This window comes from Urocitellus parryii, chromosome 9 (assembly GCF_045843805.1).
Source record: "Urocitellus parryii isolate mUroPar1 chromosome 9, mUroPar1.hap1, whole genome shotgun sequence".
Lineage (NCBI taxonomy): Eukaryota > Metazoa > Chordata > Mammalia > Rodentia > Sciuridae > Urocitellus > Urocitellus parryii.
The window spans coordinates 29,185,370-29,209,133 of record NC_135539.1 but is presented as its reverse complement, the minus strand read 5'-3'; the positions used below and the strand labels follow the sequence as shown (position 1 = coordinate 29,209,133).

The following is a 23,764-nucleotide window of genomic DNA, read 5'->3' as shown; positions in this document are numbered from 1 at the left end:
TGGATCTGGATTTGGTGCAAGACCCTCCTAGTGTAACAGGGGTTCACTTGATGCTCTGACTAATCCCTTGTCACCATGAAACGTGTGTTTTTCTTTTTCCCTAACCTTCTCCTTCCTGATTTTCTCCTCCCTGATCTTCTTTTCCCTGAGCTCTCCTTCCTAATCTCATTTTCTTTGAATCACCTCTTTAAAAAGACCGCTATTCCTGCCGAGGGACAGAATCATATCCTTTGGGACATGAGTCCCCTGTATTTCTCCTTTGCTAGCAAGGCAATAAACCATCTTTTTCCCTTTTTCTCAAAACTGTGCCTTCACAGGGCGTGATGACGCACGCCTGTAATTCCAGGCATGTGGGATTATGTGGGATTACAAGTGTGGGCTTCTCCTCCAGCCTTGAACTTTGCCTCATGTCCCTCTGCTGTCACCCTGGCTTCCTAATGCCTGGCTGGGTCTGGGCCCTGAAGGAAGGAGAAGCTGTCCCCACTGGACCCTCAGAAGGAAGCCCTGAGCTGGGGGATTGCAAGTTCAAAGCCAGCCTTGGCAATGGAGAGGTGTTAAGCAACTCAGTGAGACCCTGTCTGTGGCTCAGTGGTTGAGATCCCCGAGGGCCCCTGAGTTCAATCCCCAGTGCCAAGAAAAAAAAAAAAATACCCATGTCCTCATTATTGGATTGGCATCGGGGACGAGGCCAAGCTTTTGGCAACACTGGCTCAGGAGGAAGCCGGTGAACTCAGGGTAAGACTGAGACCAGCCTCCAAAGATACCACCAGGCAGCGGGTGGGTCTGCCCAACACCTACCAACTCCCCTGCCCATGGCACTTCCTGTGAGATTCTGCAAGGCTGGAGAGAAGTGGGAGAGGCAGGGGAATGGCCCAGGTCTCTCTCCTGGCTTCCTGGGCCTAGCCCGCGTGCCGGTTCCAGAAGAGAACCCAAGTCTGACTCCTGTGCTGTTGGAGGCGCCCAGACCAGCCCGCCCTTCCAGCCGTGGAGCAGCAGGCCCTGGGGCCCTTTGTGGGTTTGAGCTGCCTCATACCTGCCACCTCACCTCCTCTACCTGGCAGCCCCCTCCCCTCTCCCACGGCCCCAGGAAGGCCACGCTGCCATCTGAATGACAGTTACTGTCTGGGCCATATCAGCCTTACTCACTCAGCCCTGCCAGTTCCTGACAGAGGCGGGGGCCAGCAGGGATGCAGCGGAGCCCCCGACAAGGGGCCTCAGAGGAGAACGTGCTGTTATTCCCAGGTTGGCCTCGAGTCCTGGGAATAAGGGGCTCAGCCGGGATGACAACCTGGAGGGTCTGCTTTGGACCTGTTGGAGCAGAGGAGCCTTTGACACCCAGCTTGCTCTGGGGTAGAGGGTACTGCTCAGGACAGAGGCAAGAAAATCAGCTCTTGTGGATGAGAACACACTCGCCCTGTCTGTGCTGGGGGGCCCCAAAGCCCATCTCAGGGAAGATCCTGAGGATCCCACTGGGCCCCCAAATCAGCTGTGTCGGAGAAAAAGGAAGACGGTCATGCTGGGGTCTCTGTCCTTCCCCTCGCACAGCACCTGCCATCCCAGGGCTTAGAACTGAAAAACTGCACCAGGGGCTCGGGGAAGGGCTCTGGGCCCAGGCTCAAGCCAAGCCAAGCAGCTATAGCCCCGCCACGTTCTGATGACAGGGACAGCTTGAGGGGGTCTAGGGTGACTCAGATGAAGAGACATGCGGGAGTCTTATCTGGCAAGAAAGCCGGGAAGAAAGGACTGGTCAGTGACTCGGTGTGTCCCGGGAGCCCCATGGCAAATTCCATCTGTGCTATATCACCTCAGGAGCCGCTTTGTCCCTGGGAACTCCGCCACCCACAAAGACCCCACTGACCCCATCACTGTCTCCATGGGCGTCTGTCCAGCTCAGTGGGAGCTCAGGACAAGATTCATGTCCACAGCCAGGATCCAGACATCCACCTCAACCAGAAGAGTCCAGAAAGAGACCCACCACATGAAAGCCCACCAAGAGGACAAGACAGAATGGGAACAGGGTGGTCCCTAGAAAAGAAGACTTGTGGAGGAGGAGGGAACGTTCTGTACGTTGTGCCTCCCCAACCCACCCCATCCATATTGGCTTCTCTGCTCTTCTGCTGAGGTCATCTGGGCCTCCCTCCCAGCTCAGCATCAGCCTCACTTCCTCCATGAAGCGTCCCCTCCATATTCCACAGCCTCCACGTCTCCATCCTTAACTCCCCAAGTCTTAACATTTAAAATTCCTTCAGACGGTTTTATGTTCTTTTTATGATCCTGTCATGCACGTTGGTCTTTATCTCCCACGTGTCTATGATGCCCTTTCAGGGAAGGGAGAAGTTCACATTTCTGAGTTTCACACCGTCAAGGAATAGTGGGCCACGTCGGGGAAGCCAAGATTCATACATAACCAGGGTCTAATGAAAACAGGATGTGTCCACAGAATGATGTAAAGGGAGACTTAGGCATGCAGGGAATGCGGAACCAGGCTGGTCAGGATGAAGGAGTGAATCAGAGCTGGGTGATCCAGAGAAGTGATTAGAGAAGTGGACGAGGGGGACGGAATCCAGCCAGGAAGGCCCCGAGGTGCCCTGCAGTCTATCTTGCTGACATGGGCCGGCTCTGTGGTCACATCTACATGCACCACCCCACCCTTCCCTGTCCATCAGACTTCCTCTTGGTGGCCACACTGGGCCTGAGGAACCTCCTTCTTGCCTGAGGTCCATGGAGATCCTTTGCTCCCATTGCACATTGACGGCACTAACCGCCCTCAGGAAATTAGGTACCTAAGACACGTGGAGGGCCACGTTGAATTCCAGTGCAGAAATGACTTCCAGACAAGGGGTGCCAAGGGATAAGAGTGAACTAACACGCTGGGGTAGTGTGGTGGCAAAGGACGGCTCCAAAGGCCCAGTCAAACCCAGCTCCAGTTTTACCTGTTGGTGAAACAAGGCGCCTTCGTCCCTGGAATGTTCAAGAAATCAGAATGTGCCAGGAACGTGAGCAGCGTCTGTACAGGATCTTGAAGCCCAGAGAAGAAGTGAAAGCCAGCAAACTGGGCCAGCGTGAGTGACAGGGCTGGAGTGGAAACAGGCAGATCTGGCCTGAAAGGGACAACTGGGGCTGGCAGCCACCCTCTTGGCAACCTGCCAATCCCCTGCCAGGGCACTTCAGGCCAACACTCTGCCAAACCACCGAGGGAAGCTAAAGAGAAGACCCAAGCATTCCTCCCTCAGGGAGCTTGCTTTATATCAAAATTAACGGCTTAGGCTGTCTGGGCTCCCGTCCTGGTGTTGCCACCCACCGAGAGTGGCGGACAGACACTTGGTGAGAGCCTAAGAATTCCCAACCTAGGACAGATGCTGTTTCAAGCAAACCTCACAACAACCCCGAAGGATGGGAATCCTGATCTGTTTTACTGAGGTCTGGTACAGTGCCTGCCTAGCAGGCCCGAGACCCTGGGTTGAGGCATAGAATAAATAAACAAAGAGAAAACTGAGGCGCGAAAAGCTAAGTTTTGCCTTGAGACACAGAGTCACTGAGGATCACATCCCTGCCTGTAGGCTGGGTCCAATTCCATGGTCACCATTCTTCCATTTGTGGTATTGTCACTGTGCGGCTTCTCTGAACCCCAGGACTGGGTAAGATGGCTCCTCCTGGGTTAGATGGAACTTTATGAATTGGAGGAAAAGGGGACAAGCAAGGGCTACACAGAGGAACAGCGCGGGTTTGAGTGCTGTAAGAGTTTAAGGAGCCGGACACGGTGGCGCATGCCTGGAATCCCAGCAGCTCGGGAGGCTGAGGCAGGAGGATGGTCAGTTCAAGGCCAGCCTCAGCAACTTAGCCAGGCCCTAAGCAACTCAGTGAGACCCTGTCTCTAAATAAAATATAAAAAAGGGCTGGGGATGTGGCTCAGTGGTCAAGCACCCCTGGATTCAATCCGGGGTGCCAAAGAAAGGAAAAAAGAAAGAAAGAATTTAGGGAGTGAGGTTGAACAGAGGCTGGAGAGGGCAGAAAGAATGGGTGCTACTGAGACGGGCAAGTCAGGAACTAGTTTGGGGAGGGGGCGTGGGACAAGCCAACACTGCTGCATGCTGGGCTCTTCCAGCCAGGATCCTCAATGAACAGAAGCTCACTCCTAGAGAGGGACAGAGGGAGCCAAGCCCAAACACAGGCTATTTTGGGAGTTGTGTTGTTTGGAGAGCCACCAGTCCAGAAATAGCGCCATGAGTTAGCAGGACCTTGCCCTTCTCCCACCCCCAGCTCTCCCACTGAAATCAGCAACCATCAGGGCCCGGGCCCAGCATTCCAGGGAGTCTGTGTAACTGGGGGAGGCAGAGCTCTCTTCCCACAGGAAGGGCTCCTGAGAGCAGTGTTTGCCTGTAAAAGGGATTCTGGAAGGTGGAGGAGAGGGAAAGAGAGATTGAGTCAGAGAGCAGAAGGGAGGAGGTGGGAGCCTGGGAGAGATCACATGCAGGGAGAGGAGAGGAGACAGGGACAAAGGGAAAGTGAGAGAGAAGGAGTGAGCAGAAAAGAGGGCAAGAGGGCAGCGGTGAAGGGGTGAAGGGGTGAAGGGGTGAAGGGGCGCCAGGAGGATGGCGATCTGGGCCCAGAGGAGTCAGGGCCTACGTGAGGGTGGGAGATGGTGGCGGAAAATGTGACACTGGCCTGGTCATGAACCACCTGCTGCGGGTCAGATAGCGCTCTCTTTCCCAATTAGTTCTGGAACTCCCCCAGAAATTCATGGCCCTGTCATTGAGTCTCTTATCTCCAACCCTCCGGAAATCAGAGATCCACTTATTTCAACAGCAGGGACTTTTCTGTCTCTCTCTGTCCATTTGACCCCTTACAAAACAGCCAGAGCTTGAGAGATTGGGTCAGAGTTGTTTGGGGTTCAGGATAAAAAAGCAAAAGTGACAACACAGTGAGTCGGGCTAGATTCCCAGAAGGGTGTTGTGGGGAGGCTTTGGGACAGCAGCCCCCCAGCAGCCTGCAGGAAACTGCACCCTGCGCACGGAAGGCCAGCTCTTCTACCCCGCCAAGGGTTGACAAGGCCATGTGCGTGCAGAGGACAGGCAGGGACCAAGGTCAAGTCTGGGTTCTGGACCATCAGCCCAGCTGACCAGGGGTCAAAGGAGAAGTCAGCAAACCAGCATGGCGCCCTACCGGCCCGGTCTTGCCTTAGTTCCTAACATCCACCTACAGATGCCTACAGATTCCCTCCAGTTTGGGAAAAGTCTCCCTGTGAGTCAATCTTTTTTCCAAAGGATGATGTACACCCCCACCCCTCCCCAGTCAGGACATAGAGCTGCTCCCCAACTCTCCTGTGCCACAGAACAGAGTGTCTTTTCTGGAATGGCATGAGGTCCATGACAGGGGTAGAACTGGCCTCTGCCTGGCCAGGCCCAGGCCATCCACAGATCACAGCAGAGGCCTTCATGGTTGAGCCAGGCGGGTTGTGGCAATGACTCAGGGGAAGGGAAGGAGTCTCCACTAAGGTGATCAAGAGGCTGGACCAGGGCACCTGGAGGGTCCACTTCTAAAAATGACCACATTCACTGTTTTCTGAATCCTTGGGGCTTGGCACTCCCAACCCAGACTCTCGGGATTCCCCTCTGATCCCTAAGGATGGCGGGAAGGAGGTAGGGCTGGAGAGGGGCTTCAGTCTCCTCCCTTGGAGAGGTCAAGGGCACTGCCTCTCCCTCACCACTAACCACCCTCTGAGGTCCTTCAAACCACAACTGAGAAAAGGAAAAAGACATAAACAAGAGACAGATGCACAGGAACAGTTCTCTCTTGTGTCTGTGATCCTAACTTTCCGACTGAGGTTTCCCTCATTCCCTGCCCCCACCCCCACCCGACTCCAAGAACCGTTGGAGGAAACAAAAGTGGAGGCAAAGTCAAGATGGGAAAGCCACTCAGCTGCGGTTGCCCTTGGCATCTGTTTACAGAAAAATCCATAACAAATATCCTGATGCTACCACCCACTTAAACTTCCTGTGACTCTGCCATCAGCTGTCTCTATGGAGACCGCCTGTTGAAACCCGTCCCCTACAAGGAGCATGACAGCGCATGGACCCTGAAGCAGACAGCTCCATTTTTCTCCCTGCAGGAAGCCTCCGGCCTTCCCCTGTGGCCCCTCCACCCTCAGCATCCAGGCTACATGGCTTAGGGCTCCTGATCCTCCAAACTCCCCCAACGCCCTCCCCTGGTCCTACAGGCTCACACTAGCCAACGCCCACCCTTGAAGAACTCAGCGTCACTCTTCCTCCTTTAAGCGCAAGGCCCTAAAAGCACATCCCACAAACCCACCATGAACTGACACTCTGCTTTCTCCTGTCCCTCCTCCTGTGGCTCCAGCCTTCAGTGTCATGGGTGAAGGAGGAGAAGGCGCTGCCCCTCCCAGCCACCAAAGGCAGCTTGAAGAAATGAAAGGTCCATTCTTGCCAAAGCTTTACCCTGGTAACCCCTGGTTACCACCTCTACCCACCTCTACCCCACCCAGCACTCCTCAAACTCCAGTCAGAGTGCTGTTGGCACAAGGAGAGTCCTCGAGAGCACCAAGAGAGTCTGGACACGTGGAGGGACTCAACTGTGCATCATCAGGAGCTGGGCGGGCACATGGTGGGGACGAGGCAGGGACCCACAGTCCTCTGTGGAGGCCCAGTACAGAACAGTCAGAACCCAGACAACCTCCTGGCACACCACATGCCCGCGGCCACTGGGCTAAGACCCAGAGGAGGGAGGAGCTTAGCCAGGAGCTTAGCCAGGGTGCTGGGTAGAGCGCGCTGGCAGAGAGAAGTGCACAAAGTCCATTGGGTTCTTGGATCCTCCACGGCTACCTGTTTCTCCAGCGGGAAGGGAGTACATGGGCTGCTTCTGCCCAAGCTGAGCGCCAGGGAAGGTGATCCTGAACCCTGGTCATCATGGACCATCTGGCACAGCCAGGGGTCAAGCTGACCAAAGAGAGAGGAACACAGACATCAGGGTGGTCAGATCAAGCAAGGCCCTGGGACTCGGGCAATCAGGACTTGCTCAATTGTTCCCAAGCCCTCTCTTACACACGTACACACACAGTGACATGCACACACGCCTCGGCAAGCCCTAGAGAGGGAGGTGCAAGGGGGGCCTGGCTGGCGGTTCAGATGAACTTCCAGAGCCAGAAAGTGGGTGGGGCTGGAACATGAGTTCATCTATTTCCTGCCCGCATCTGGTATAAAGGGAAGCAGCGGCCCAGGAGGAGCACAGCTGTGGCTGGTTGCAAGGCCAAGAGCGCTGTCAAGAAGGAAGGCCACACCCCCTCCTCCAGCAGCGGCTAGACAGCTGCAGCTCCTGCAGGACAAACGGCCAGTCACAAGGCTCCTCTGAGAACTTCAGGTAGGAGAAAAGCAAATTCCCTCACCTCTCACCCAGGGGCTTCCTCCATCCTCGATCCCCACTTTTCCTCTGTATTCTTTCCCCAGACCCCTGTAGCTCTCAGCCAATCCTGCCTTGGCACCTTGGCTTGGCAGCAGGAGAGTGCTGAGGGTAATCAGGCCCCACCAACAACCCTGTCACCCAGAAACAAGGACCTTACTCTGTCCCTCTCCTGCAAGGTGCTTGCTGCTTCCTTACCTAAGGAGAGGGGGGTTTTCATGCTGCTAACTCAAATGAAGCTGTAGTTGGGGACATGTGATAAGAGAATTAGAAAAGTTGCACAGTTCAAAGATGTCATTGTAATTTAGCCTTTCAGCCCCTTGGAGGGATTGGGAGACCCACTGGTATTTTGCAAGATTCTCACAGGTAAAAAATAGGATCAAGCCAGGGGCAGTGGTGCACGCCTGTAATCCCAGTGGCTTGAGAGGCTGAGGCAGGAGGATCGAGAGTTCAAGTCCAGTCTCAGCAATTTATTAAGGCCCTAAGTAACTCAGCGAGACCCTGACTCCAAATTTAAAAAATATATAAAGGGCTGGGAATGTGGCTCATTGGTTAAGTGTCAGTTCCTGATACAAAAAAAAAAAAAAAATTGCTTAAGTCTCCCCAGGGCTGACCAGTGAAAAGAATCAGATGGCGGCCAAGTTTGACAGGCTCAGCACTGTTTGTGACCCTTTAATGAATCAGAAGCTGTCCTGTTCATCAATCCCCAGGTGGCAGCAAGAAAGAGGAGGCTAGCCCACAGCTGTCCACTCAGCCATCCTCTAGAACATTCCCTCATATGACCCTCTTCCATTTGCTCTAGGATGCAGCTGTCTCCAGTCTTTGCCTGCCTGGCACTGGGCCTGGCCCTCCTCTTTGTTGAAGGGTCCACCCTGCACCGGCATGAGTACCAGGCCGCCCATCTGGCCACAGACTTCGGAGTGAAGGTGTTTCAGCAGGTGGCCCGGGCCTCCAAGGACCGCAATGTGGTCTTCTCGCCCTACGGGGTGGCCTCAGTGCTGGCCATGCTGCAGGCAACCACTGGAGGAGAGACCCAGAAGCAGATTCAAGCAGCGATGGGATTCAACATTAATGGTGAGAGACAGGACAGAGTGGGAGGCGGGGAGTCAGGTGGGCTTCATAGAGTAGAGGCCGAACCTAGCAGAAGCTGGGGACAGGCTGGCTCCAGCCCAGCCAGGTCCACCCTTGTGCAATAGAGGGACTGCCCCGTCTTCTTCCCACATACCTTATACCACTGGGCCCTTAACTGGCCCTTGACTGGCCCTTGACCAGTGGAACTGACCCTTATTAACTGTGGCTCCTTAACTCCTCTAAACCATGAATTCCTCCTCTACAGAATGAGAGTACTAAAAAGGCCCAATACACAGGGCTATGTCAATATTAAACAGAATCATCTGAAATATTTGGCATAAACATTATTATAAAAATTAAGGTTTGTAACTTAAGAAAAGAGAAAAATATTCTAAACCAAAGAAAGGGGTAGGACCAAGACTTATAAGAAAAGAAGGGAGATGTCAAGATTATGGTTTGGAATGAAATCTCCCTCCAGAGACCTCTGAGGGGGCAGAAGAACCATGTGCATCCAAGCAGGGTCTGGCCTTCCTGGGGAAGGCTGGCCATCTGGGAGTCCTTGGCCCAACATGAATGTAACATGCCCTGTCCTTGCCTCGGCACAGAGAAGGGCATGGCCCTGGCCCTCCGTCAGCTGTACAAGGAGCTCATAGGACCATGGAACAAGGATGAGATCAGCAGCACAGACGCCATCTTTGTCCAGCGGGATGTGAAGCTGGTCCAGGGCTTCATGCCCCACTTCTTCAGGATGTTCCGGAGCACAGTCAAGCAGGTGGACTTCTCAGAGGTGGACAGAGCCAGATTCATCATCAATGACTGGGTGAAGAGACACACAAAAGGTGAGCAGGCAGGGAAAGGGAGCCATGACACCAGGGGCCTCCCCTCAGCACACTCTTCCCTGGAGACACAGGTGCTTTAGAACAGGGCTCAATAGCTAATATTTTCCTTAATTAGACTTTCTCAAGAACCAACACCAAAGGCATCCCTCTAAACTATGAGATTTAGTAAGAGCAGCACTAACATTGGTACACACAATGACCAGATGTTAGTATTGGGGCAATGGACAGGGTCAAGTTTCCAACCCTGATCCTGAACAGGATCCTAGCATCAGGAAAGCATGGTGAGAAAAGACTTCCTGGGACTCAGGAAGATGGAACAAATTGGAAGCAGTTAGAATGATCCACTCACCCCATTCCACCCCACCCTCTAACTGAATCCCCTCAATGGACATCCCTTTGATGACTGGCTGTCCACAGGTATGATCAGTGACTTACTTGGCAAGGAGGCTGTGGACCAGCTGACACGTCTGGTGCTGGTGAACGCCCTCTACTTCAATGGCCAGTGGAAGACGCCCTTCCCAGAGTTGGCCACCCACCGCCGCCTCTTCCACAAGTCTGATGGCAGCACTGTCTTCGTGCCCATGATGTCTCAGACCAACAAGTTTAACTACAGTAAGTACAAGACCCCCCTTCTCAATCTCACAACGAGGGCCCCTCTTCCCCAAGATCTCCCAGAGAACATCCAAAATGTCGCCTTCTTGGGGAGAAGGATCATAGGGAGCATTTCCGTTTAACCTTAGTATTCACCCCAATTTTGACAAATATTCCCACTTGGATAATGAGAGCAGAAGAAAGGAATTTTTTTTTTTCTCATGCCAGATGAAGCCAAAATCTAGAAATTCCCTCAGGTCCACATCTGATCAACCACCTGACCCCATCTCTCCACTTCAGGGTGTGTGGCAAGATTATATAGGGCTGATTATATAGGGCTGGGAGGAGGGCTACATGGGACTTGGGATTAAAAGGATGAGGATTGGAATGAAATAGTGACAGGGTGTTGGGAGGAGGTCAGAGAAGGTCAAGAAGGTCAAAAAGGAGAGAAACCAGATTACATTGAATTGGCAGAAGAGTAGGGAAATGGAAATCAAACCATTGAATAGGGGATGGGGCTCTATACCAAGGGCCCGAGAGTGGTGGCCTAGTGTGCAGGAGGCCCTGGGTTCCCTCCCCAGTGCTGCAAAAACAAGCAAATGCCACTCAAAACATGGACTGTGGACTGGGATGTGGACTGTGGTAGAGTACTCACCAAACCTGTGTGAGGTCCTGGGTTCAATGCCCCAGCATCAGGGGCCAGGGGGACAACAAATAAACAAACACTGAATGGGGACAGTGGGAAGGCAAGCCTCAAAAGTGGAAATGGAAGCTGAGCATGGCGGGGCATATCTATAATCCCAGCAATTCAGCCCAGGCAACTTAGTGAGACCCTGTCTTAAAATTTAAAAAAAGCAAAAAAGGGCCAGGAATGTGGCTCAGTGGTAGAGAGACTCTAATACCAAACAAATAATCTGGAATGGCACTTGGCTTCCAGAAAGAGTAGAGAAGACAGGAGAAATAGCTGAAAACCCAGGGCTGGGATATTTTAATAAGGGCTGGAGCCATTTCCAACCCGCCATCTTGGTTATCTTCACAGCTGAGTTCACCACCCCTGATGGCCACTACTATGACATCTTGGAATTGCCCTACCATGGGGAGACCCTCAGCATGTTCATCGCAGCTCCCTATGAGAAAGATGTGCCCCTCTCTGCCCTCACCAATATTCTGGATGCTGAGCTCATCAGCCAGTGGAAAGGCAACATGACCAGGCTGCCCCGCCTCCTGGTTCTGCCCAAGTAAGCTATTCTAGGCTCTCGCCATGCTTGCCAATGTCTTGATCTTCCCTGTCTCCCAGTTCCCTGAAATTACTGCCCCCGGGTTGAGTTTCCCATATCTCTGATGCCTGCCAAGTGGGGGCATGTGTGGGAGGCTGGAGGGAAGTGCTCTGGCCTGGGCTCCATTATGATCACTTGAATCATCCCTCTGTTTGTCTTCTCTGGAGGGAAATTTCCAGACTATGCCCCCATACTGACCACCCCCAGAAATACCCAGTGACAGCCAGCCAAAGGAAGAGCTGGAAAAACGATGTGGGGGAGGGATGCTGAATGGGTCTACATGCAGGAGAGCAGGAAGGACCAGTACTCCCACCCCCACCTCCTTGAATCAACATCCTAACAGTGGAACAAAAGGAATCATTTCAAGATGGGGCAGCCTGAGCTATGGCTTCTGGCTGGAGTTTAAGGAGAGCAGATTTTCTCAATCCTTCTACAAAGCAAAGGGGGTGGAGACGGCTGAGGCTGGGTAATTCCAGAATTGCTGGGACACTCTCACAGGCTTATTCCCAACTTCCAGATGCTAAAATGACAGCCTTGGGGAAAGAGGAGAATTTAGCTGGGTAGCTGGTTCTGTTTCTCTCACACACCACACACAAAAAAATCGAGGTGATTAGTTGTGCCCTGGTGGGAAGCAGAGTGCCCCCAAACCTCACTGCTTGAGTCCTCTTCAGGGTTAGCTCTCTGAAACACAATCTACAGACCAGATTTTTATTCAAACATCCTGGCAGGAGAATTCGCCCTTGGCCCCCTAGTCAGATTGAATAAAATTATGCTTAAAATACTGCCTTATTTGAGGAAAGTAATTAGTCACAGATTCAAGGGGGTGAGGAGATTGAAGAAGAATGTTCATTAATATTAGAAACCTCCAGCAAAGAGAGAGGCTTTGCAAACAGATTTGAAAAAAAAAAAACAACAACAACAACAACAAAAAAAAAAAACAGTCCTCTTCCATGTTCCCATGACTTCCTACCCTGTTGCTCTGCCCCCGTTGTACCTGATGGGGGACAGGGAGAGGCAGATGCTGCCAGTAACAGGAAGCAGGGCTTGAGCTGTCTCCCCTCTCCCTGCCGCCTGCAGGTTCTCCCTGGAAACTGAAGTTGACCTCAGGAAGCCCCTGGAGAACTTGGGGATGACCAACATGTTCAGCCCTGTCCAGGCAGACTTCACGAGTCTTTCAGGTGAGAGGTTTTCCTGCTTCCTTATCCCCATGGGTCATGGGCCCCTGTAGAGGATAAAGGAGCTGCTCTGAGACCAGTGGCTGATCCACCCTGTATTCCTCTCTGTTTCAGTCCAAGAGCTTCTCTATGTATCACAAGCGCTGCAAAAAGTCAAGATCGAGGTGAACGAGAGTGGCACGGTAGCATCCTCCTCCACGGGTGAGTCTGGCAGGAGAGGCTCCACCAGTCTCAGCCCAAGGCTACTAGGAGGGGCCACCAGCCAATGCCTCACTCATCCTGCAGAATAACTAGTCCTAGACCCCAAATGGACCCCCCTTCCCAGTTCCATGTGGGCCTCTCTGTTCAGAGCACACTTCCTGTGCTGGGGATAGTGGCCCTGTCATGACACTCCCCCACGCGTTTCTCAACCTGGAAAGGGGCCCACTTTCCCTGGGACTCCTAAGGCCCCTGAATGTGGAAAAGTCCTCCAAATGAAAGCCCAGGTCGGTCTCACAGTGTGACCTAAATGTAAGGAGCTTGCTGATCAGCAAGCCCTAAAAGTGTTTGAGAGAACACTTGAGAGATGTCAGCCCAACCTCTGGAGGAAACCAGTTCTCAGAAGACATCCCCCAACCCCCAAGACCCATATTCAGAGAGGCAAAGTCACCTCCCCGTGCTGCTGTCAGATGGAAGGCCGGTGATACCAGAGTCCCCGGGGATCCATTCAGGCACTGGTACAGAGGTCCCTCTGTCCTAAGACATTGTCCCTTCTCTCCTAGCCATCCTGGTCTCAGCCCGCATGGCACCTGAGGAGATTGTCATGGACCGACCCTTCCTCTTTGTGGTTCGACACAACCCCACAGGTGAGCACAGAACTCCACAGTGTCCCCCGTCCTCCCAACATCCTTGCCTGGGGCACTCCAGCCCATGCAGAGGTAGACGCCCCTCCACCGCCCCTCCACCAAGGACTCTGGGCAAAGAATATAGAACTTGGTTCCACTCCCCCCCTTGGTGGAGATGGTGCTCCGGGGTAGACCACGCAGTCCTAACTCAGTCATCTAAGCACCTGTGACCCCAGACACTCACCCACCTGCTCAGGTCTCAGTTGATCTGTGAATTTCAGGCTTCCTGTTCTCAACTTCCACTTCCTGTTCTTTCCCCCCAGGGGCAGTGCTTTTCATGGGCCAAGTGATGGAGCCCTAACCAGAGGAAAAGAAGCTCTCATCAGGGACCAAAACTGGAGATGTGTCGTGAAGGGAAGAAGCAAACTCTGGAGAAAGGAATTTTTGTTGTGATGACTCTTTCTGGGGAGAGAGAAGGCATTTGTATCTTTTTCCCCAATGGTAAATTCTTTCCAGTCGACTCTATGACCTCGGCCTCTTTCGGAGGTGGGAGGATCTTGCAGCTAGAGAGCCCGCCTGTGAGAGACCCCTGAGCACAAAGGTCTCCAAGCCAGACCGGAAAACCTGTGGAAGGAATGGCGGGCACAGCTGCCTCTGCCCATCTCCCTGCCTGCTCGGCCTTTGGACCTGCTTCCCACGGAGGCCCTGGCAGAATGGAACCACGGGGCCTGCAGGAGCTTCTGTGTGCTTGCTAGAGACCATTTGTGTTCCAGTCACGCTGCTGTCACTCTTGCGCTGTCTGCCACCCCTGCCGAGGCTGGCGACAGGCCAGAGAAGGCCATGGAAGAAACGCTCTTTCATCTCAAAGTCCACTCTAGCTGCAGATGGGCGGACCCAATGCCCACCCCGTGCCCAGCCTCCCTGCCCCCGCCCACCCCAGAAGCATCCCACATATATTATTTTGGAGTGTAGGTGACTTGTTTACTTATAGAAGCAGATTTTTGCTTCCCATAAACTTTATTTTTGTAGGAATTGAGGAAGAAAGGTCAGATGTGTGCCTGGCCCCCCACCCCAGATCTCCTGGTGGGGAGGGGGAGGCCAGGGGTGTGTTTGAGTATTTATCTCAGCCTTGCCCTGTGTGCGTGTTAGAGAGGGTGAGGGCTGTTAAGGGGAAAGTGTTATTTAAACTTGCTCAGAATGTTCCTTCGTGGGCTGTGTCATGCACCTCAGAGCCTGGCACTCCACCCTCATCCCCCCATGGGCACAAGCGAGGCGGTGCGCACACTGCCACCTTGTGGCTGCTTGACCCCACAGCACCTCTCTTTCCACCTGATGGATTTAGGGTCCCTGCCAAGGTGGTCAAATTGCAGCCCTCATTAGACACCAAAAGGATGGGGTGGGTGAGAGAGGCCTGAGGGAGGACAGGATGGTTTCAGATTTTTCCAATATATTTAGGAGCAGAAATGCAAGGGGCTGAATGACCTACCAGGACAGAACTTTCCCCAATTACAGGGTGACTCACAGCCGCAGTGGTGACTCACTTCAATGTGTCATTTCCGGCTGCTATGTGTGAGCAGTGGACACGTGAGGGGGGGCGGATGGAGGAGACAGCTAGCTCGGACTCAACCACCCCACTTAATTCATCTTTTTGAAAACCGACCAGCTGGGGTACCGCACCAAGACCCGCTTACTGCAGAACTGCGCGTAGATGCAAAATGAGTGTCATCTCATGAAAGCTGAGTCACCCTGACATCCTCTCTCCCGAAATAGCCTCATTCACTGTTTTTTGTTTGTTTGTTTGTTTCTGAATTCATTATGCACTGGACAGTGACAGCCACACATGGTTACCATAGGAGTCCCCAAATGTGGGGCTGAATGTTCTCGAAGTTGTGTTGACTTATATGCTTTTTCACTTTTGATATATAAATGAGAAAAAAAATTATTTAAAAAATAAAATAAGTACAAGAATATGCCAAGACAGTCCCTGCTCTTAGCTTCTATGTTTCGCATGGTGCAAAGAATTGGGACCCTGCTGGCTGGAAGACTTCTCGGGTGGCAGGGATCTCGGTGAGATACATATTACAGGCACAGGCTTGTTGACCTGCCGTGGGTGGGTCTCCAAGATGGGTCACCCAGGTCTGCAGCAAGGCAAGACTCCAAAAGTGTGTGTGTGTGTGTGTGAGTGTGTGTGTGTGTGTGTGTGTGTGTGTGTGTGTATGAGAGAGAGAGAGAGAGAGAGAGAGAGATTCTCCCCTGGGAACCATCCTAAAAAAGGAAAGAAGGGACTGGGGCTGTAGTCAGTGACAAGCACATGCTTAGCACTTACAAGGCCCTGAGTTCAATCCCTAGCATATTCACAAAATTGCTAAAAGTCTTGGGCTGGTGGTGTAGCTCAGTGGTAGAGCACTTGCCTAGCACCCCCTGAAGCCCAGGGTTCAAACCCCGGCATCAAGAGAAAGAAAAGTGAAAGGTTCCCCAGACATTTCCCACCAGCCCAGGCGGGCCTGATCGCCCCATCCCTGCAGGTTCTCAAGTGTATTTCCTTCCACCACCAAAGGCTCCCCAGCCACCTGCCCCTGCTCCTCATCTCTCCAGCCCAGATCAAGTCACCCTTCTTTTGCCTACGATTGCCCTTGAATCAATCCAGCCACACCACCCTGGATCCGACACTCTCTAGACAGCCTTCCTGCTGAGAACCAAAGCTCTACTCCCAGGCGATGATGCTTCCTACTCCCCAGCTGCATCTAGAAATCAGGTTCTTTGAAAACAAAGCTCTTTTGTTAGCATATTCTTAATAACCTCCTTAAAACATCTTCCCAAGAGTCTCTTATTCTTTTCCTCCAGGGTTGTGTGTGTGTGTGTGTGTGTGTGTGTGTGTGTGTGTGTGTTTTCCAATGTTGGAGATGGAACCCAGGAACCCAGGGCCTCACTGCATGCTAAGAAGGGGCTCTATCACTGAGCTATGCTCCCAGCCCTCCTGGTAGTTGGAAGCCTCTTGGCAGAGGACACACTTCCCCCAATTAGTTTCTGCTCACATATTCAAAACTATTTTCTTAACTAAAAAAAAAAAAAAAAAAAAAAAAAAAAAAAAACATTAACTATCAACATTGTGTGACACCCAACTCCAGAACTCTAAAAATAGGATTAATAGGTCCAGCCCTCTGGATACCCAACTCATTTCTAAATAGTAACTAAGCACCTATGCGTTCTGCGTCAAAGCACTGTCTTGTGGTTAAGAGGTAGTAAGTTCTCTGTCCCTGGCAGGATTCAAGGATAGCCAGATGACTGATGGAGATGTGTCAGTGGTCAAGGTGCAGATTAAGTGACTTTTTCAAATTACAAAAATAAAAACCCAACATGCTTATAGGAAGATATACAAACGGTTTAAAAGATAGAAGTAGAAATGTAAGAATCCCCCAGTTTGGGGTGTTCTTTTAGAGCTCTGCTAAGCATTTAGAAGCATATTAAAAATTCATTTCTTTCACTCAAATAAAATCGTGGTACACACAGATACACAGCACACAGTGTTGTACAGCCTGCTTCATCGCCTGATGATCACTGCTAGAGGCCTCTCCCGGGTTCGCTCTGCCAGCTGCCTATGTAGATGCACCATAGATGTCCTGACCCACCAAGGGTGGCTGTTGCCTGGTTTTGTCACTGGTGGTGTTGTTACCAACAGTGCTGTGGGAGATACTCTGTCACGTTTACCAGGGACTCGTGTATCTGCAGAGTGACTCCTCATGATGTGACTGTCTCCTTTAGGAAATTTCCATTCCTAAAACTGTGTGATTCTGGTGATACAAACATTCTCAAATGATGCAAAACAATCAAAAGTGGCCATTTTGCCCGATGAGAGAGTTACCTTTTCTCAAGCTTGAATAAGACTTCACGACTCCCACATAAACCTACCGCTGTGAATAAAGAGAAATTTTATTCTGTGAACAAAAAGAACCCTCACGTTATCTTTTTTTCCCTGTCTCTCTTAAATGATGTCGGGCTTCCTTGGGGCAAATTCTGATCATGATGTGTTTTAGAGTAAACCTGGCAAGGTACTCAATCATTGACTCCTCAATCATTTCAACAGTACCAAAGGCCTCTGCCGGGCCCCACCCCTCTGAAGGGCCAGCGGGGGCATTCTTGGGCACCTCCAGCGTGCTGTGCTCAGATGTTCTAAGGCTATCTGGTTGGTGGGCACCCCTTCCTTATGGGTTCCTCCCTTTCAATTCACCTTTTTATTTTCCCATGAGACTAATGTAGTGAGAGGGTCCCCAAAGTCTAACCAAGCTTGAAAGGGTCTTCTCCCCTAGAAAGCCAGAGGAAACCAAGGCAAGAGACAAGATGGATGGCTCATGAAAGTTCTCCCCACTTTAGAGAGAAGGCTGTCATTTATTTATTTTTATTTTTTATTTTTATATACATGACACTAAAATGTATTTTGACATATTATACATAGATGGAGTATAACTTATTCTAATTAATTCTTGGGGTTGTACATGATGAATGCACTGGTTGTGTATTCATATATGAACATCAGAAACTGATGTCTGATTCATTCTACTGTCTTTCCTATTCCCATCCCCCTCCCTTTCTTTCATTCTCTTTTGTCTAATCCACTGAATTTCTATTATTCTTTCTCCTGCCATTTATTGTGTGTTAGAATCCTCAAATCAGAGAGAACATTTAGCCTTTGGTTTTTGGGGGGTTGTCTTATTTCACTTAGCGTGACAGTCTCCAATTTCATCTATTTACCGGCAAAGTCCATAATTTCACTCTTCTTTATGGCTGAGCAATATTCCATTGTGTATATATACCACATTTTTTAATCCATTCATCTGTTGAAGGGCACCTTGGTTGGTTCCATAGCTTAGCGATTGTGAATTGAGCTGCTATAAACATTGATGTGGCTGTGTCATTATTGTATGATTATAAGTGCTTTGGGTATATGCTGAGGAGTAGGATAACTGGGTCAACTGATGGTTCCATTCCAAGTTTTCTGAAGAATCAGAGAGGCTGTCTTTGAATCTCACAAGTCTACATCTTTCCTGTGCTGTCCTCACTGTGCAACTGGCAAGCTTTCTAGGGAGACAATACAGTTATGGAACCAGAGAATCAAAGAGCCTAGAGGCACTGGGCCTACTTTGGGCTAGCTTAACCCAGAGACACAAACACTAGCCCCATCCGATTCACAAGATAGCTCCACTTTGGGATTTCTGACCATAACTTCAGCTGGTAGCAAGTATCCCTCTTCCTGCCTTCCTCTCTTCACAGAGCCCACTTTGAGCTCACAGGGGTAGCTAGGGTCCCGAAGGTGACAGTCTAAGAACTCAGGGACACTGAAATCCAGGTATATCCTTTGACCTCTTTATAATCTGAAAATATGACCAATTCCAAGGCTTGGGCTGGGGACCGAAGAGGAACCCATTTGTAACATATTTTCTTAGAATTCTAAGAAAATCTTTTTGCACAAAATGCTTCAAAAATCAGGACAAGTTAGCTCTAATTCTGTAGTATACAGTTCAAAAACCGTCCATCCATGCTGAGAAGGTTCAAGAGACAAGAATTCTTCAAAAGGCCCCCTTATCAACAGGGGAAGTTTGCACTGGGAACTGCCCCATTTAACAGCGTGCTCAGCTTCTCTGATACTGCGAGGATAAAGAAGAGCACGCGGTGTCACAGCGCGAGGCCTGACATCCTGTTTGACTTTGCCCTGGCCCCGTTCCTTGGCTGTTCAAAGTTTTTCTTCCTTTCTCTATTTCTTTACGGATGAAAAACTAACAAGACCTGCCTCCAGCCACCATTTCTGCAGATTTCTTATCAATCTCACCCAGGGAGATGATGAACCTTACCATGGAGGGCAACGACATGAATGTCAGAAGTCCCTTGATGTAAAAATATTCTATCAGAATAAAATTGATCCAGGAGATACTACCTGTTTTCCAAACCCTGTTTTGAAATGGCTCCTGAAGTAAGTTTTGTTGTAATAATAGTGGCAAACTTCTATGTAGAGATGAGGAGACCTAAGACACAAAGAGGTTAAGAAACTTGCTGCTACTACTACTACTACTACTATTACTATTATTATTATATTTTTTTGAGACAGGCTCTTGCTATGTTGCCTAGGCTGGCCTCCAACCCCTCCAGGGTTCAAGAGATCCTTTTGCCTCAGGTTTCTGAGCAACTGGGACTATAGGTGCCACTGTGCCTAGCTCCTGCCATTACAACCATTATTACTTAACAGCCCCATGTAGTGAGCATCTCTGTGCTTGTCGTGGCATTGGATTGCTTCTCTCCGTGGCATCTATCAGCAGCAACAAGTCTCCCTGGAAACAAAGAAGGACTCAGAGAGTGCCACAGTGCTGCCCTCACATGCCAGTCACCAGGACCTTGTGCACTTACACATGCTACCGCATCAGCCACAACACCAGCTTCCTGAACATGGCCTTTTGTCCCCCAGCCACCAGATGTCGCTTTGACTCTAATGGAAAATTCTTCTCCAAAACAGCAGCTGTGGCTTCAACCAAAATCTTTCCAAATCTGAACTCCATCCAATCGAACAAAAATTTATTTGAAAGCCAAACTTCACATTAGGAGACTGGAGATGTGGCTCAAGCGGTAGCGCGCTCGCCTAGCATGCGTGCAGCCCGGGTTCGATCCTCAGCACCACATACCAACAAAGATGTTGTGTCCGCCGAAAACTAAAAATAAATAAATATTAAAATTCTCTCTCTCTCTTTAAAAAAAAATTTAAAAAAAAACAACAAACTTCACATTAGGTACTATGAAGCATTGAGAAAAAGAATAAGTGATGCTTCTTAACATCAGGTTCCCAAGGAGAAGAGACACCAGAAAGCTGAAAAGCAATGCATTATTGAAAGATTAATCAAAGGAACATTCTGGATACAATTGCTCTAGTCCAGACTAGAACATAGGTTCATCAGAGGGCAGATGTTTGATTGAAACCTTAAAGGCTGAATATGATCGATTTGGGTTGGGGGAGTAGAACATTCTAGAAAACAGTGTCAGCAAAATCACAAAGGAAAGATCATGGCAAAAAAAAAAAAAAAAAAACAGGTTCCAAAGACACAGGTGAGGATGAAGTCCTGAGTTGCTGGATTAGCTCCTGCTGCTCGCTCTCTCCTCTGATAACCCAGCTGGTGTTCCCTGTCTCTGTCATGTGTCCTTTCTTATTACCCTTTGCGTTCCAGGCTTATAACTTTTGAGTGTAGGGTCAGTCAGTGACAGTAGTCACATGGGAAATCAAAAGATGGGGTGGCTTCACAGGAAGGCGGAAGGAGGTAGCAACTTGTTTGTAGCAAGGAAAGTTTGAGGTGACAGCAGGACCTTCACATGGGGATGCCTATCAGTCTAAACAGCAGGTGACTGAGCCGTGTCCGCTCTGTACTGGAACAGCTGGAGAAGGCCATCTATCATGCAGCAGAAACAGCAGATATAAAATGTACAGTGTTAAATAAGAAATTAGAATTTAGACTATTTTGGGATAAGAAGTAAGATTTAAATATTTATATTTGATGACTTAGTCCATCCTCTGTTGCTACCATGGAATACCTAAGACTGGGTAATTTATATAGAATAGAGGTTTATTTGAAGTCACAGTTCTGGCAGCTGGGACGTCCAGGAGCATGGCTCTGGCATCTGCATGGCTTCTGGTGAGGGCCTTGGGCTGCTCTGACTCATGGAGGAAAACCAAAGGGCAGAAGCAAGGAAACAGGAAGGTGAACTTGGTTTCTGACAAGCCTCTCTAGATAACTAACGCAGGCCTGCGAGAATGAGAAAGGCATCGATCCCCTTGAACGACCTGATCACCTCTTCAAGATGCCACCTCCCAACACAGTGAGGAGTTAGGGTGCCAGCACATGAACGTTGGGGGTACCCTCAAACCACAGAAAAAATCTATACAGACCACAGCTGAAGCCAACTAACAAACTGTGCCGCGAGATGGAAAGAAATTAAGGATGTGTATGATACCATCCCCCAGGAGCTTGCAGTTGAGCTGAAGAGATAGGCTACGCACAGAGGAGGTCAGTGGATGGCATGGCCTGATAAGGAAGTTTGCCAGTCAGTTCTCAGGTGCAACAGAAACAGGCTCTTTTTTTTTTGTTGTTGTTGGTATTAAAGATTGAACCCAGGGATATTTAACCAGTGAGCCACATTCCCAGCCGTTTTTTTTTTTTTTTTTTTTTTTTTTGAGACAGGATCTTGCTAAGTTGCTTAGGGCCTCGCTTAGTTGCTGATACTGGCTTTGAACTTGTGATCCTCCTACCCCAGCCTCCTGAGTCACTGGAATTACAGGTGTGCACCACCATGCCTGGATATAAACCAACTCTTTCTAACTGAAGCTCAAAAGGAAGGGACCCAAGTCTCCAAGTCTCATACTAGAAACAAAACCCCAAATCTCAGCTGAGCCCCCCACAACACACCCATCCCCTCACTAGACCCAGGGCAGTCCCCAACAAGACTGCACTGCCATTCCAGGAACTTTACCCTCTGCCCCTTCACAGAGTCTAACCTACCCTCCATCCCCTCATCCACTCCTAGACCAAAGTCCAGGCAGGTGCACAGATGGGAAGAGGCCACCAGACACGGCCATGCTGTGCCCACAAAAGAGGTTGCAAAATAGCATATCTGGAAATTTCTAATGCTACAGTGGGATGGTTGGTCTATGTCTCTGGAGACTCAAGATGGGGTGGTACCAAACTGCAAGAAGGGGGTCTAGAGTCTAGGAGACAAAAAAAGAATGACAAAACTACCACAGAAAGTATACATATGTTCAGGACTGAGGGTAAGAGCATGTAAGGTTCCGTATGAATTATCACTAAAAAGAGTTTTAAAAAAACTGCAAATGACATCATCAGGGAATTATGAACTATTGCTGTTATGTTTTGCATAGGATTAGGTATCCTTATAAGAGAGCTTGAAGGGCTGGGGATTTGGCTCAAGTGGTAGCGCACTCACCTAGCATGTGTGAGGCACTGGGTTCAATTCTCAGCACCACATAGAAACAAAATATATTGTGTCCACCTAAAACTAAAAAAAAAAAAAGTAAATATTAAAAAAAGAGAGAGAACTTGAGGGATTCCATCCTCTTAATTTTTTATTTATTTATTTTTGTTTTGCAGTATTGGGAGATTGAATCCAGGGGTGGTCTACCACTAAGCTACATCCCCAAACCTTTTTCTTTATGGGCTTATTTCTATTTTGAAACATGCTCTCACTAAATTGCCCAGGATGGCCTCGAACTTGCCATGCTCCTGCCTCAACCTCAGGAATTGCTAATCACAGGCACCATCGCGCCCAAGATGGTTTGAATAATGGAGTCTGCTTTAAAGTTCAAGTTGAGACTTATTCCCCAATGCAACAGTATTAAGCAGGTGGCCTCTGGGAGGTGACTGAGCAATCCTCATGCAGAGTATTAGGTGTCCTTATAAAAGAGCTTGAGGGATTCCATCCTCTTAATTATATTTATTTATTTAGCCTGTTGGGAGCATGCTATCACTAGCATAGACCAAGCATGTCTGTGTCTTTCCACAATGTCAGAATTCAACAATGACAGTAAATTCATGTGCTCTCCCATTTTCATAAGTGGCAGTTTACTGAATATTCATGGGTTATATGGTATCAAAAGTTGGGCAAATGCAAGTTCCAATCTTAATTTCTAATAGTTTTACACTCAAGTCACACATCACACTGTGTGTGTGTGTGTGTGTGTGTGTGTGTGTGTGTGTGCACAGAAAGACTAAAAAAGGGTTAAGACAGCCACAGGGATTCATAACTGAGAGGGAAGGCAGAGGGCAGATTCTAACGCAAGGTCCCTGTAGGTGATCAAATAAGATTAGGAACCAACCAAGAGCTTGTTCAACACGCAAGAACTTATTCTAGGCCAAGGTCCAGATGGATGGCAGTTCCAGAATGTCAGCTTGAGATGTCAGCTTGGAGTGGGCCATACAGGGTCGTCACAGGCAGAAGGAACCATGTTCTGCTGAAGCCCAACGGGACAGGAAATCAGAAGTTCATCACTGTGCCAATTTTCCTGGGCAAAGCTCACAACCAGTGACCAGGTGATGGGATCAGGGTGCCACCATGTCCAGTCTGAGGGTGCCCCTCCTTTTATGGGCCTCAGGTGCGTGGGCTGCATCATTCAGTGGTCTGGTTTTTCTGAGATGAATTTGATATACCTGCACATCCATGTGCTTCCGATTAATTCCATCAGTCCACAGGTGGTTACTCTTATTAGCATGGTTAATTCATTCGTCAGTTTGTGCCTTATGGTTGTGCCAGGCAGATGGTGTCATTACTTGTACAAACAAGGTGCACAGTCATTCTGCTTGGGCACTGAAAATGAAGAAGCTTATGGCAAACTACCTTTTGTAAAACGATTGCTTTACAACATGGAGCAATTCAGGTTTAGGCACAGCCTGAAACTGCTTTTCCACACATCATGAAGTGACTCAGAGCAGAGCACAGCCTGCCCTCCACATAGCCCCTTTGGTTTCGTTCAACATGTGAGGACACAGGAAGAAGCCACCATCTTGGAAAACAGAGAGCATCTCTTATAC

At 49.8% G+C, this 23,764-nt stretch overlaps 1 protein-coding gene across 1 annotated transcript; it reads left to right on the top strand.

Moving 5' to 3' along the window:
* The first annotated feature begins 7,234 nt into the window (after positions 1-7,234).
* On the top strand, positions 7,235-13,787 carry Serpine1 (serpin family E member 1). Its single transcript, XM_026396906.2, has 9 exons — positions 7,235-7,374; positions 8,216-8,487; positions 9,090-9,323; positions 9,741-9,935; positions 10,954-11,152; positions 12,269-12,369; positions 12,481-12,567; positions 13,128-13,211; positions 13,514-13,787. Exons 2-9 carry the CDS (start codon positions 8,217-8,219, stop codon positions 13,549-13,551), a joined length of 1,209 nt encoding a protein of 402 aa, XP_026252691.2. The 5' UTR covers positions 7,235-7,374; position 8,216; the 3' UTR covers positions 13,552-13,787.
* The last annotated feature ends 9,977 nt before the right edge of the window (positions 13,788-23,764 follow it).

Excerpts from the sequence above, each read along its gene's own strand:
- Serpine1 (XM_026396906.2), top strand. The coding sequence starts at position 8,217 with ATGCAGCTGTCTCCAGTCTTTGCCTGCCTGGCACTGGGCCTGGCCCTC. Across the intron at positions 11,153-12,268 it reads CGCCTCCTGGTTCTGCCCAA|GTTCTCCCTGGAAACTGAAG; the intron begins GTAAGCTATTCT and ends TGCCGCCTGCAG. Across the intron at positions 12,568-13,127 it reads GGTAGCATCCTCCTCCACGG|CCATCCTGGTCTCAGCCCGC; the intron begins GTGAGTCTGGCA and ends CTTCTCTCCTAG.